Source organism: Portunus trituberculatus, unplaced genomic scaffold (genome assembly GCF_017591435.1).
Source record: "Portunus trituberculatus isolate SZX2019 unplaced genomic scaffold, ASM1759143v1 PGA_scaffold_205__4_contigs__length_1045770, whole genome shotgun sequence".
NCBI lineage: Eukaryota > Metazoa > Arthropoda > Malacostraca > Decapoda > Portunidae > Portunus > Portunus trituberculatus.
Genome location: NW_025541373.1, coordinates 944,561 through 957,324, shown reverse-complemented (window position 1 = coordinate 957,324; position 12,764 = coordinate 944,561). Strand labels below are relative to the sequence as shown.

The window sequence follows — 12,764 nt, the reverse complement described above, 5'->3', positions numbered from 1 at the left end:
TGAAACTAGAATAAGTGGGAAGGTTAAACCATCCAGATTGGACTTGTTGTTCACCAGTGACGAAGAGATCATAGAAAAAATGAATTATGAATGCCCATTAGGAAAAAGCGATCACATACTAGTTGAAATAAGTCTGAGTACAGAAATATCAAAAATAGATGAGGGGCACAAAATAGAAAGATATAGATATAACAAAGCAATTTTTGAAGAAATAAGGAGATACTTTGAGGGTGTGAGCTGGAAATGTTTTGAAGATGAAAAAGACTTGCAGAAGAAATGGAACAAGTTTATCAAGATATATAATACTGCAGTGGAGAAGTATGTACTGAAGGGAAGAGTAAACTGTCAAGAAGAGAAGGAGTGGTACAATGCTATATGTGAAAGGGCTAGACAGTGCAAGACAAATGCATGGAATAGATGGAGGAAAATGTGAATGCAAAGTACATGGAAAGATTATGTTGATGCTAGAAATGAATGTGTGAGAATTATGAGGGTTGAAAAACAGAAATATGAGAAGGATATAATGGACAAATGTAAAAGTAACCCAAAACTGTTTTATAGACATATAAATGGTAAAATGAAGAAACAAGAGGGTATAACTGGCCTGAGGGTTGATGGAAAACTATAAAGAAGTACAAGAAATGGCTGAGGTGATGAAAGAAAGGTTTCAAACAGTCTTTACTGAAAAAGGAGATTTTGACTTAGCAGATAATGAATTGAATGGATACAAGCTAATTGGAGTAGAGGTAAATCAGGAGGATGTTATGAGACTGATGGAGAATCTAGATGTAAATAAGGCACCTGGTCCAGATGGAATTTCAAATTGGATACTGAAAGAATGTAGGGAACAGTTGGCAGAGAAGATTCATAGCCTGCTGAAGACATCGTTGTTGCAAGGGAAAGTACCGAAGGACTGGAAAAGACCAAACATTGTACCTATATATAAAGGTGGTAGTAGGGAAGACCCTTTAAATTATAGACCAGCATCACTGACGAGTGTGGTGGGGAAGCTATGTGAGAAAATTATTAAAGACGTCTGGATGGAACACCTAGAAAGCAGCATGTGCTGACAAACTGTCAGTTTGGTTTCAGAAGAGGAAGGTCATGCTCCTCAAATATGTTGTCATTTTATTCAAAAGTAATAGATGCTGTACAGGAAAGGGACAGGAAAGGTAGACAGTGTCTACCTAGATTTAAAAAAAGCTTTTGACAAGGTACCACACAAGAGGTTACTATGGAAGATTAAGAACAATGGAGGAGTTGGAGGACAATTATTGGAATGGATGAAGGATTACCTTAGTGAGAGGGAAATGAGAACAGTGATAAGAAACAGTAGTTCTTCCTGGCTAAAGGTCACTAGTGGAGTACCTCAAGGGTCGGTGTTGGGACCAGTCATGTTTGGCATCTATGTGAATGACCTGCCTGAAGAAATTGAGAGTTCTATCAATTTGTTTGCTGATGATGCCAAGATAATGAGGAGAGTGAAAAAATGTAAATCACTGTATGAAACTGCAAGAGGACCTTGATAAAATTGGTAGATGGAGTAGAACTTGGCAAATGGAATTCAATCTGAATAAGTGTAAAGTCATGGAATTTGGATAAAGTAAATGGAGAGTACACGGCAATTACAGAATGGAAAATTTGAGTTTGCAAAAGGTCTGAAGAGGAAGTGGATTTAGGGGTGACAATAACAGAAGGCTTAGCCCCACACAGGCATATAAATAAAATCACGGGAGAAGTAACAAATCTGCTAAGGATAATTAAAATGGCCTTCTCATATTTGGATGCTGATAGGATGAAAAAGTTAATTAGGTCTTTCGTGTCCTCTTGCACTCTCTTGCAAGTTGCAATAACACGATTGTGAGAGATAATAATAATCTTAAGGCAATATATTATATACTGCTAAATTTTCGACATTTAATTAAATTAAAACTACGTACACAATATTTATCAGTAATTACTTCAGGAAGTAGCAAATTCTCCTTCCATATAAGTGCCACTGTTCTCAAAAGTTTCTAATCAAAATCCAAGTATCAACATTCAAAATCAAACACACTCAACATATTCCAAATCCATATCACACAACATATCAAATCCACAACAAATCTTAAATCTAAACATCCTACAAATATAACATTCCTAAAATATTCTTTTCTCCTCTACTCCATGAAGTGCTAATTAACTAAGACTGCATCACCAACTGTTTAAGCTTCACTTACTAATACAAGAGTTCTCCATGTTGCCTCTGACGCCTCTCCAGTCAGGAGCCTGCGACCTTCTCCCTCCAGCTCTCTTTTCTTGACTCCTCAACAAAAGCTTTTTCTCCCTCAGTTACATCTTATTTTATACTCCAAGATTGTTAGTTTCCATATTTTCCAAGCAGAAATGCACATCTCACCTAAGTCACACCCTACAGGTGTGGCCATGTACTTTTTAAACCAATCCAACCCTCTAGGCATGGCAGTGCATCTTGACCCAATCCACAGTAACACAAGTCACCCAGACACACCCTTAGGCATGGGCAGTTATATCTTGACCCAATCCAGTAATATAAGTTACCCAAACACACCCTTTAGGCATGGCAAGATATATTTTGACCCAATCCCCAAAAATACATTCTACATAGACACGCACCCTAGGCGTGGCACTATATTTCATCCAATCCTGGTATCTGAGGTAAGGTATAGCACTAGCCAAAGTGTTTTTCTACTTCTCTCTATTTTTCCTCTTCCTCCTTCATGCTTCTGCTTCTCTCCTTCTATTCTCTTTTCTTGTTTCTTCCCTCTTATTTCTTCTTTCTTCTTTGACTGCGTCATGTTACCACAGTTCTATGGTACGACCAAGACTGGAGTATGCAGCGATCGTGTGGTCCCCTCACACTAAGAAGAATATTAGAAAATTGGAAGGGATGCAAAGGGCAGCCACAAAGTTACTACCGGAACTGAAAGATTTGACTTACGAGGAGCGGTTGAGAAAACTGGAAATTGCAACACTTAAAAGTAGGAGAGAAAGGGGAGACTTGATAGGTATTCATAGAATGGTGAATGACCTGGATAAAGTGGATGGAGACTTTTTAAGCCTGGAAACAAGGACTACAAGGGGACATGGGAAGAAACTGAAGAAGGCTCAGTGTATAAGAGACATAAAGAAGTACAGTTTCCTTCATAGAAATATGAGCACCTGGAATGGATTAGATATAGACATCGTAAATACAGTCAGTGTTCACAGTTTCAAAGCTAAGCTGGACGAAAGAAGGTATAAAGACAGGTCAATATGAGCTTGCTCCCCTCCCGTAAACTACAACTAGCTAAATACAACTAGGTAAATACACACACAGAACAGTGTAGAAAAAGTAACACAAGAAATATACAGATTTGGTAAATACAGTGATGGGACTAAAAGACCACTAAAACTTAAAATGAGATCAAAAGTAGAGCATATAATGTTATAATATATAATGTTTGGAGGAGAGACAGAAGGGGACAAGCAGGAGAAGGAGTATTGGTAATGGCTGGAGAGGATATATTCGTGGAGGTGGTACAGTACAGAGATGGACTGGCAGAGGTTTTAAGCCTAACAATTAGGACCAGTGGGAGGGAAAGAAGAAGTATCATAGTAACATATGTGCCACCCAAGACTAATACTATCCAAACCCAACACTACAGCCCTCTAGCCAGGGACGGGGGCAGGGCGTCTCCGCCTGCCCCGTCCCCACAACTCATCTAAGGTTACTAATGAAACCCAACGGCATAACCTCTCTCTCTCTCTCCCTTTTTTTTTTCTTTATTTTTAAGATAAAAGCTGGCCAAGGGAACAAAATTAATAGAGGAAAGAGGACACCCACTTGCCAGTTGGTTAAACAGGCTACAAATTGTCAAAAAAAATCAGTGTGCGCTTGACACATTATGAGGGTGATTGGTTGTTTTGTTTGAACATGAAAGCAGTAGCCAATAAAAAAGGTGGAATTTATTGAGCCAATCCTAGTGTGGTATTTCAAGGTGTGGCGAGAGAAGCAGTTCAATTTGAACTATTTGAATCAGTGTTAGGAAGATGTCACCTTGTGTTGGGTGTAGCGTGCACTACTTCCTTGCTATTCAACACTTTTTTGAAAAAGACAAAAAAAGTGTACAGTTCCTAAGGGAGCATGGTGTTTTTCCTAGTGCGGTGGGGTGCCCCAAGTGCCACAAACCCTGCACACTCAGAGAAAAGACTTGGAGGTGCTCGGCCACTTTTTACATTCCAATAAGGTTATGACTTCCTGTGCATAGCTTAGCCATTGCAGTGAGGTTAGGATGGGTTGGCTTGGGTTAGGTAAGGTTGGGTTACGTTTTGTTAGGTTTGGTTAAGTTGGGTTAGGTTTGATGAGGTTAAGTTAGTTTAAGTTTGGCTTAAGTTACAGGCTAGTGCATATTAATTTTAAACAGGTAAAAATGTACCAGAAGAAAAAAAAAGCTTCATTTTACTGCAAATTCGTGTTTCCACAACAGACAGGGGAGTGCTGGACGGTGGTATAAAAAAAAAATAAATAAATAAAAACTTGCAGCAATACTAAAGTGCATATTCAATCAAAACAAGTCGAAATCTATCACAAAAGAAAAAAAAAATGACTTCGTTGTACAGCAAAATCGTGTTTCTGGAGAGGGGAAGTGTTTGGAGAGAAGAATAAGAAAAAAATAATAATTGTGAGGGAAACAAAGTGCACATTCATTCCAAACAGGTCAAAATCCACCAGAAAAGAAAATGATTTCATCGAGAAGAGAGCTGTTCGTGATATTGTAAAATTTTACCCCTTCTATATAGGAGCTAATAATGTTTGGTGTAGTGAGTAACTCTTAGAGGGGGTCCTTGGGGGATCAGACCCCAGTTACAAGGTTTTAATGCGAGTGTTTGTCTAATAAGCCTTGTGGTGGTCCGCCGCCTGGGTTACAATGTTGGGTTTGGTTGGTCAGCCTTTGGGGTTTCCGCTAATGTAGTGATAACACCAACAAACGTAGCGAATATTAGGACACAACACTCAACAATGACAAAGCAACGCTCGCCGCCGCCGCCGCCATCAAAGGATTTTCTGAGATTTATTGATGGACTTGTTGATTTCTGACCTCTTTTGCAATGCACATTACTCGATTTCATGCTCCCCCACCCCGATTCCCCACAGGTCTCCCAACATCGCTGGCAATGACAGGTAGACACAAGTTGGAGGTGAAAAAAGCCACAACTCGAAAATACAAATTTGTGAAAATGACACGAAACACCAATCAATTCACTCCATTTCTCACCATAGAAACATTAGTCACACCACAGACTCCATGGTTGGATGAAACTGCAAACACACCCAACAAACAAGCCGAGTCAACCTTGCATTACCTGTAACATACATATAACATAACATATAACATAAATAATAGGATAACAAAGGGCCACCAGGGCCCATCTAGGTTATCCTGTATCAGTCGCACAGCGACCTCGTCATCAGTACTTAAAGATACACTTACAAGTACACAATACATTATATACTAATTCTAAATATTTGAGCCATTAACAGGGCTAAGTCCTGCAGCGAAATCCTCTACAATTTGTGGTCCCCATACATGGGGATCATGTCTTATTTAACTATAGTAAATTTCTTATAAAAACTATCATGCAGTGCTATACATAATTATAAATCTAATGAATTTAAGTGCTTATCTAATCTGTTTTTAAACATTGTCAAACTAGTGCTATTTACAACCGTCTCTGGCAATGCATTCCAGAAGTCTACCACTCTATGACTAAAGAAATATTTTCTTATATCTAACCTGCAGCCTTGCTTTCTAATCTTCCTGCCATGATTTCTAGTCCTATTTCCCTCCTCTAAGGTAAAGAAAGATCTCACATCTATGTAGTTTGTATCTGAGAACATTTTAAATAACTCTTTATCATATCCCCTTATACATCTCCTCTCAAATGAAAACATGTTTAATTCCTTTAATCTATCTCTATACTCCAGGCGCTTTAATGCTGGTATCATCCTAGTTGCTCTTCTCTGAACTGCTTCTAACATGTTGATATCCTGCCTATAGTGGGGTGACCAGGCCTGTATGCAATACTCTAAATGGGGCCTAACATAGGAATTATATAAGCTACGCACCACTTCCTTACTTTTATAACTAACATTTCTATTTATAAAACCCAGGATCCTATTTGCCCTATTTCTTGCTTCTAAACATTGCTTTGAAAATTTCATAGTCCTGTCTATCACTACTCCTAAATCCTTTCCTTCCTCTACTGCCTCTAGCCAACATCCCTCCATCTCATAGTTAAAGTTTGTGTTGTCTTTACCTAAATGCATAACCTGACACTTTTTAGAATTAAACTCCATCTGCCACCTGTCTGCCCATGCTATCAGCCTGTCCAGGTCTCGTTGTATTCTGTAATTGTCCTTTTCACCCTGTACTGCACATGCTATCTTAGTATCATCTGCAAACTTTGATACTTTGCTACTAATTCCTATATCTAAATCGTTAATGTACACCAAGAAAAGAAGAGGTCCTAGCACTGATCCTTGGGGTACCCCACTAACCACTTCCTTCCACTCAGACATTGCCCCATTTAATACTACTCTCTGTTTCCTATCAGAAAGCCATTCACTAATCCAATCAACTAACCTACCCCTATCCCATGTAGTCTCAATTTGTACACTAGCCTCCTATGCGGTACCTTATCAAACGCCTTGCTAAAATCTAGATATATAACATCTATGCTATTTCCATCATCTAACTCCTTGGTAATATATTCTAAGATATCGAGCAAATTTGTAAGACAGGACCTCCCTGATCTAAAGCCATGTTGGGTATCTCTAATTAATCTATTCTCATTTAAATGCTCCCAAATACTACCCTTAATGATTTTCTCTAGTATCTTACATACTATACTAGTTAAACTGATCGGTCTATAATTATTCGCATCATCCTTCCTACCTTTTTAAATATTGGAGTAACATTAGCTAACTTCCAGTCCTGAGGTATCTCAGCAAACCTAAGTGATCTTTCAAAGATTAACTTAAGTGCTTCAGAAATACTGTCTACACCCTCCCTAAGTACTCTGGCATGTAGCTCATCAGGACCACTAGCTTTCCTATCGTCTAGTTCAAGAATAAATTTCCTAATAATTCCCGGTTTTATATCAATATTTTCTAAAGCTCTTAAACTACTCGTCGCACTGTTTGTAACAGGATTTCCTATTCTTTCCTAGTAAATACTGAAGAAAATTGTTCATTCAATAATTCTACTATGTCTTCATTTTGATCCACTACTACACCATCTTTTCTGAGTGGTCCAATCCTATCCTTATTTCTTTTATCACTGACCTTGTAATAACTATATAATTTTTGGGATCTTTACTCCCAGCTCTAGCTAGTTTTATCTCTGCCTGCCTTTTACTTTTTTATAACCTTACTCAAATCATCTCTGACCTGTCTGTACCTAATCAAATCTACATCTTCCCACTTTTCTGCAACTCTCTGTATGCCCTCTTCTTCTCTCTGATCTGGCTACCTATCTCATGAGTCCACCATAATGGCTTCCTGTTTCTCTGCCTTATATCTTTGTAAGGGATACACTGCATCACTATACCCTTTACTACAACCTTAAAAATATCCCACATCTCCTGTGCAGTTTTATTTCCAAAACTATCTTCCCAGTTTACCTCTCCTAATAACTGACGTAACCTACCATAATTGCCTTTCTGATAGTTTGGGACTCTAGTCTTATTCACTATATTATCCCTACTGGAATTAATGATAAATCTAATTATATGATGGTCACTGTTTGCTAAAGTCTCTCCTACCTCAACTTCCTTTAAACAATGCTCAATATTTGTTAGTACTATGTCTAAAACCTTCCTCCCCCTAGTAGGTTTATCTACCATCTGCACTAAATAGTTATCCTGAAAACTTTCCATAAACTTATTTTCACTAGCATCTCCTACCATCCTCTCCCAGTTTACTGACTTAAGATTAAAATCCCTAAGATAATTGTCTGACTAGTACACCCCTATTTATCTCATCTACCATAAGGTTGTCTACATCTGCTGACTGGTTAGGTGGCCTATAAAAGCTCTACTCTAATAACCTTACTTTTGTTTACTCTAACATCTAAGGACTCTACTCTGTTATCTACCTTAATACCATTAACCTGACTGGAAATGAAGGATTTTTTTACATAAATAACTACTCCTCCGCCTATCCTACCAATTCTCTGGTGTAAATACATAATGTATCCATCTACTTCATATTCTTTCCTATTTTCCCTAAACTTTTCCTCATTTACCCATGCCTCTGTGACACATACAACATCTAGGTCCTCCTCAACTATATAACTAGATAACTCGTAGGCACAGGCTCAAATGGTGAACACTCACTCACGTATCTCTGTTCTTTACCTTTGTCTCGCCGCTCTCTCTCCTCCCAAGCCTCCTCTGGTCACCTCTCTCCCTTCTCCCTCCCTCAGCAGGCCGGCACAAGGAAGGGCCCACGAGAACACTTGCTGCGGAGCGCCACGAGTTCCGCTGTGCCTGATAATCACTTAGGCGTTGGCTTTTTGGAGAGAGAGAGAGAGAGAGAGTGGTGGTGTGTGGGAAGCAAGGTTCTCATTGACACATAGGCTTTAATCCCTTAATTTGCCCAGCACAAGGTTTGGCAGCGTAGTAGGCCGGGATGGATGGATGGATTTTGATGTAGGCGCCGCAACAGCCAAGGTCATTTGGCGCCGCTACCAAAATTTAAATAGGACGAAAAAAATTTTAAAAGAAAAATTATAAAATAACAAAATAATTCAAAATAATACAATTAAAAGTTGCTAAAACACTAAAAATACGATAAAACCAAATAAAACCTCAAAATGCTTAAATAAAATTCTAAAATTCACAGATAGGGAAGGAGGCCAGCCTCTCCCCAAAAAAACAAAAACATCATGGCCAAGGGCCAGACACGCTGGTACAAGGACCTCAGATAGAAGATAGACACCGCTACCGCCATCGCGGCACCGATAGAGATTGCGGTGTCGCAGGTCTATTAAACTAGGGCACTCCACAAGTAGGTGCCGTACTGTAAGTGGCACCAGGCAGTCATCACAGTAAGGATGAGGGTCCTTGGTCAACAGGTACCTTTGTGTAAGGTACGTGTGACCTATGCGCAGTCGCGCCAATAAAGTCTGTAAACGGCGGTCCCGGACACAGGTGTATGTCCACTGAGGGAGAGTGGATGTAGTGATCTCTCCCATTTTCGAGGATGCGATCCCCGTTAGCCATCTCCTCTGCCAAATTGCTGCAACCGCCACACGAATTGAATTAAATACATCTCGAAACGGAACAGGGGCAGGAGATGGAGCGCGACTTGCTGCCTCTTTAGCCAAGCGATCTGCGTGTTCATTCCCGGGAACACCAACGTGATCAACAGGGACCCAACAGAACCCGACACGATATCCTCTTCTGTTAAGTAGATATAGCCACTCGAAGGCTGATAAAACCAATGGATTAAGGGAGATAGTGGAAGAGAGAGAAGTAAGAGCACTGCGACAGTCACTAAAAATTGTAAAAGACGAAACCGGGAGAGTAAAAATTATCTGTAAAGCTTGGACTATAGCAGACAGCTCCGCAGTAAAGACGGATGCCACTGAAGGAAGACTGCCAGACCGATCAAAAGAGGGGAAAATCACACTAAACCCAACGCCTGCGTCGGATTTGGAACCATTAGTAAAAACGGGGATGTCATCAGAGTGGGTAAAAAAGTGTTCTAAAAACCGTGTGTGGGACAGAGATGGCGAAAAATCCTTCTTGCCATCCATGGCAGGCGGGAATAATGCGATAACCGGAAGCTGCCAATAACCAACTCGTGGGAGCCGGAAAGAGTAGACAGGAGTTGGATCGATAGATATGTCCATCATGAGGTGTGCCACTCGAAGGCCATAAGGTTTAGGTTAGATTCGGTCGAGTGACATACGCCTGGGAACGCGAATCCCGCAATATTGACAGACAAGGGATTGAATCAGGAAGACGGTGGGTGCGAAACCAACACCGGAGCATCAAAGACTGGCGCCGGGGATCGAGCGGCCAGAAACCAGCATCCACTATAGTCTTTCCCCTCTATGAAGTCAGTTCAGGGTGGGGCAGGTATGGTCGTTTACAACTAGCCATGTGCCAAATCAACCTTCGTACATGCGTCTCTCTTATTTATCATCCATGTGGTGTTTGAAAGTGATATTTTATGTATTGCATGTATAATAAAGGAAGTTACATAGTACAATGAGTGTATGTTTACGATGATAACGACGATTTGCATAAATTCTACGGCATGTGGCAGTGTTTTTTTTTTTCCATGTTGCCACGTTGGTGGTGGTGGTGGTGGTGTCCCCTTTCATCTCTCCGCTGGGCACTGGGTCAAGTCAGACCACCAAAGGCGGGTTATATATATATATATATATATATATATATATATATATATATATATATATATATATATATATATATATATATATATATATATATATATATATATATATATATATATATATATATATATATATATATATATATATATATATATATATATATATATATATATATATATATATATATATATATATACACACACACACACACACAAAGGGTTTTCTGAAAGTTTGAGAGAAATGGACCAAAAACTAAGGCCGGAGTATTATTATTATTCATTTCGACTTTTTCCACACTACCTAAATAATGATAATAATAATAATAATAATAATAATAATAATAATAATAATAAAAATAATTACAGAGAGAGAGAGAGAGAGAGAGAGAGAGAGAGAGAGAGAGAGAGAGAGAGAGAGAGAGAGAGATTAACAGATGGGTGGTGGGTTGGTACTTAATTTGATAATTGGGAGTCGAACTGGCAACGTCGCACTCATGGGAATTCCAGAATGTGCCCTGTCCTGAACGGACTTCATAGAGTGGAAAGACTATAGTAGGCTAGGTATTGGAGATGTCCGAAATGCACCCGTAGCCAAGCGGACCCCAGCATGATGCACGGAGTCAAGAGTGCGTAGCCGTGCATCCGTTGCGGATGATTAGATCTCACAGCCGTATTCCAGCTTGGGAAGTATAAGTTCTGTGAAGAAGCAGCAGTGTCCCTGTCCGCACCCCAAGAGGTGTGATCTATCCATTTATCTTCAGAGTTGAGAAACTGAAAAAGAAAAATATGTATTATATATGTGTGGTCATTTATTACAAAAAATATATTTGCAAATAATTTTATAATGAGCAATCTATATAATAATGAACAAAATTAAAATATTTTCTGATTTCAGGTGATTGATGACCCATGTCCAGAGGAAAATTATTTGACACCAAATGTCTCTCAAGAAGAGCGGCGGGAACCGAATCAACCTACACCGTTGACTGGAATTTCACGACCTGGGCCCAGTAACAAAAGGAAGTCCAATGATGATACATCAACTGAAATATTGTCCACTGTTCGTGATTATTTCAAACGACCGCAACCACAAATCGACTGTTGCGAGCTCTTGGGAAGAACAGTAACTATGAAAAATGAGGGGCATTAAAGATAAACGCCTGCACATCATGTTCGAAAAAAAAATTAATGACTTAGTATTTGAAGCAGAAATGTGCGCTCTGAACTACCCAAATTCCACTTTAGCAAGTCCAGAAGATTACACACCAGTTCCCACACCAACTCCACAACATTACACACCAGTTCCCACACCAACTCCACAACATTATACACCAGTTCCACAACATTATACACCACCAACTCCACAACATTATACACCAGTTCCCACACCAACTCCACAACATTATACACCAGTTCTCACACCAACTCCACAACATTATACACCAGTTCCCACACCAAGTCCACAACATCACACACCAGCTCCCACACCAAGTCCACAACATCACACACCAGCTCCCACACCAAGTCCGCAACATCACACACCATTCATGCAACAAGAACAAAACACAACTTTTCACAACAATACAGAAACGGCAGCAACGTTTCTTTCAAATTTCACTGCAACATTTGAATGAGTGAATATGAAAATAAAAAGTTTGTTTAAGTATATTAAAAGTTGACGTTATATTTTTCCTTCTTTATTATTTATTGAAAAGTGTCTTACTTTTGAGTGAGTAAATATGATAATAAAAAGTTTAAGTATATTAAAAGATGACTTTTTATTTTTTCCTTCTTTATTATTTATTACAAGGTTTCTTACTTTGTTAAACATTCTATTCGGTAGTTTAAAAATATAATAAAAAAAGAAAAAACAGGACATACCTTAATGTATTTATGCAGAACTTTGTACAGGGCCACACATGTTTCAGGAATAATTCGTCCAAGAGCTTGTGGTGAAATCCTAGTTGAATATTTGAGACACTCATACGGCTGTCCAGTTGCTAAGAATCTCAAAGTTGCTGTCAGTCTTTCGTGTGGGGATATAGCTGCTCTCATTTGCGTATCTTTCTTCTTAATCAAGGGAGATATAAGTGACAGCAACTCGTTGTACACTGATTCATTCATGCGCAGAAAATTTTTTATAATCAGATGGTTCATGTCTCAATTCATTAAGAAGATTGATATGGGTAAATTTATTTCTTCTTTGCATCCATTCCTTACACCATTGTTTGCGTTTCTTCCGTCTGTTTTTACATTTCACAAAAACTACAGATAATAAGGAGAGAAAGTACAACTCATCTTCTCGAGAATCCATGGCGAACTGACAAACTTGACAGGTATG

General features: G+C 39.1%; 1 protein-coding gene across 1 annotated transcript; it reads left to right on the top strand.

The window, feature by feature from the left end:
• Window positions 1-11,291: 11,291 nt before the first annotated feature.
• LOC123500367 (extensin-like) lies at window positions 11,292-12,150 on the top strand. The gene is made up of 2 exons (XM_045249087.1): window positions 11,292-11,746; window positions 11,792-12,150. The coding sequence occupies exons 1-2, from the start codon at window positions 11,560-11,562 to the stop codon at window positions 12,055-12,057; spliced, it is 453 nt and encodes a 150-aa protein (XP_045105022.1). The 5' UTR covers window positions 11,292-11,559; the 3' UTR covers window positions 12,058-12,150.
• Window positions 12,151-12,764: the final 614 nt, after the last annotated feature.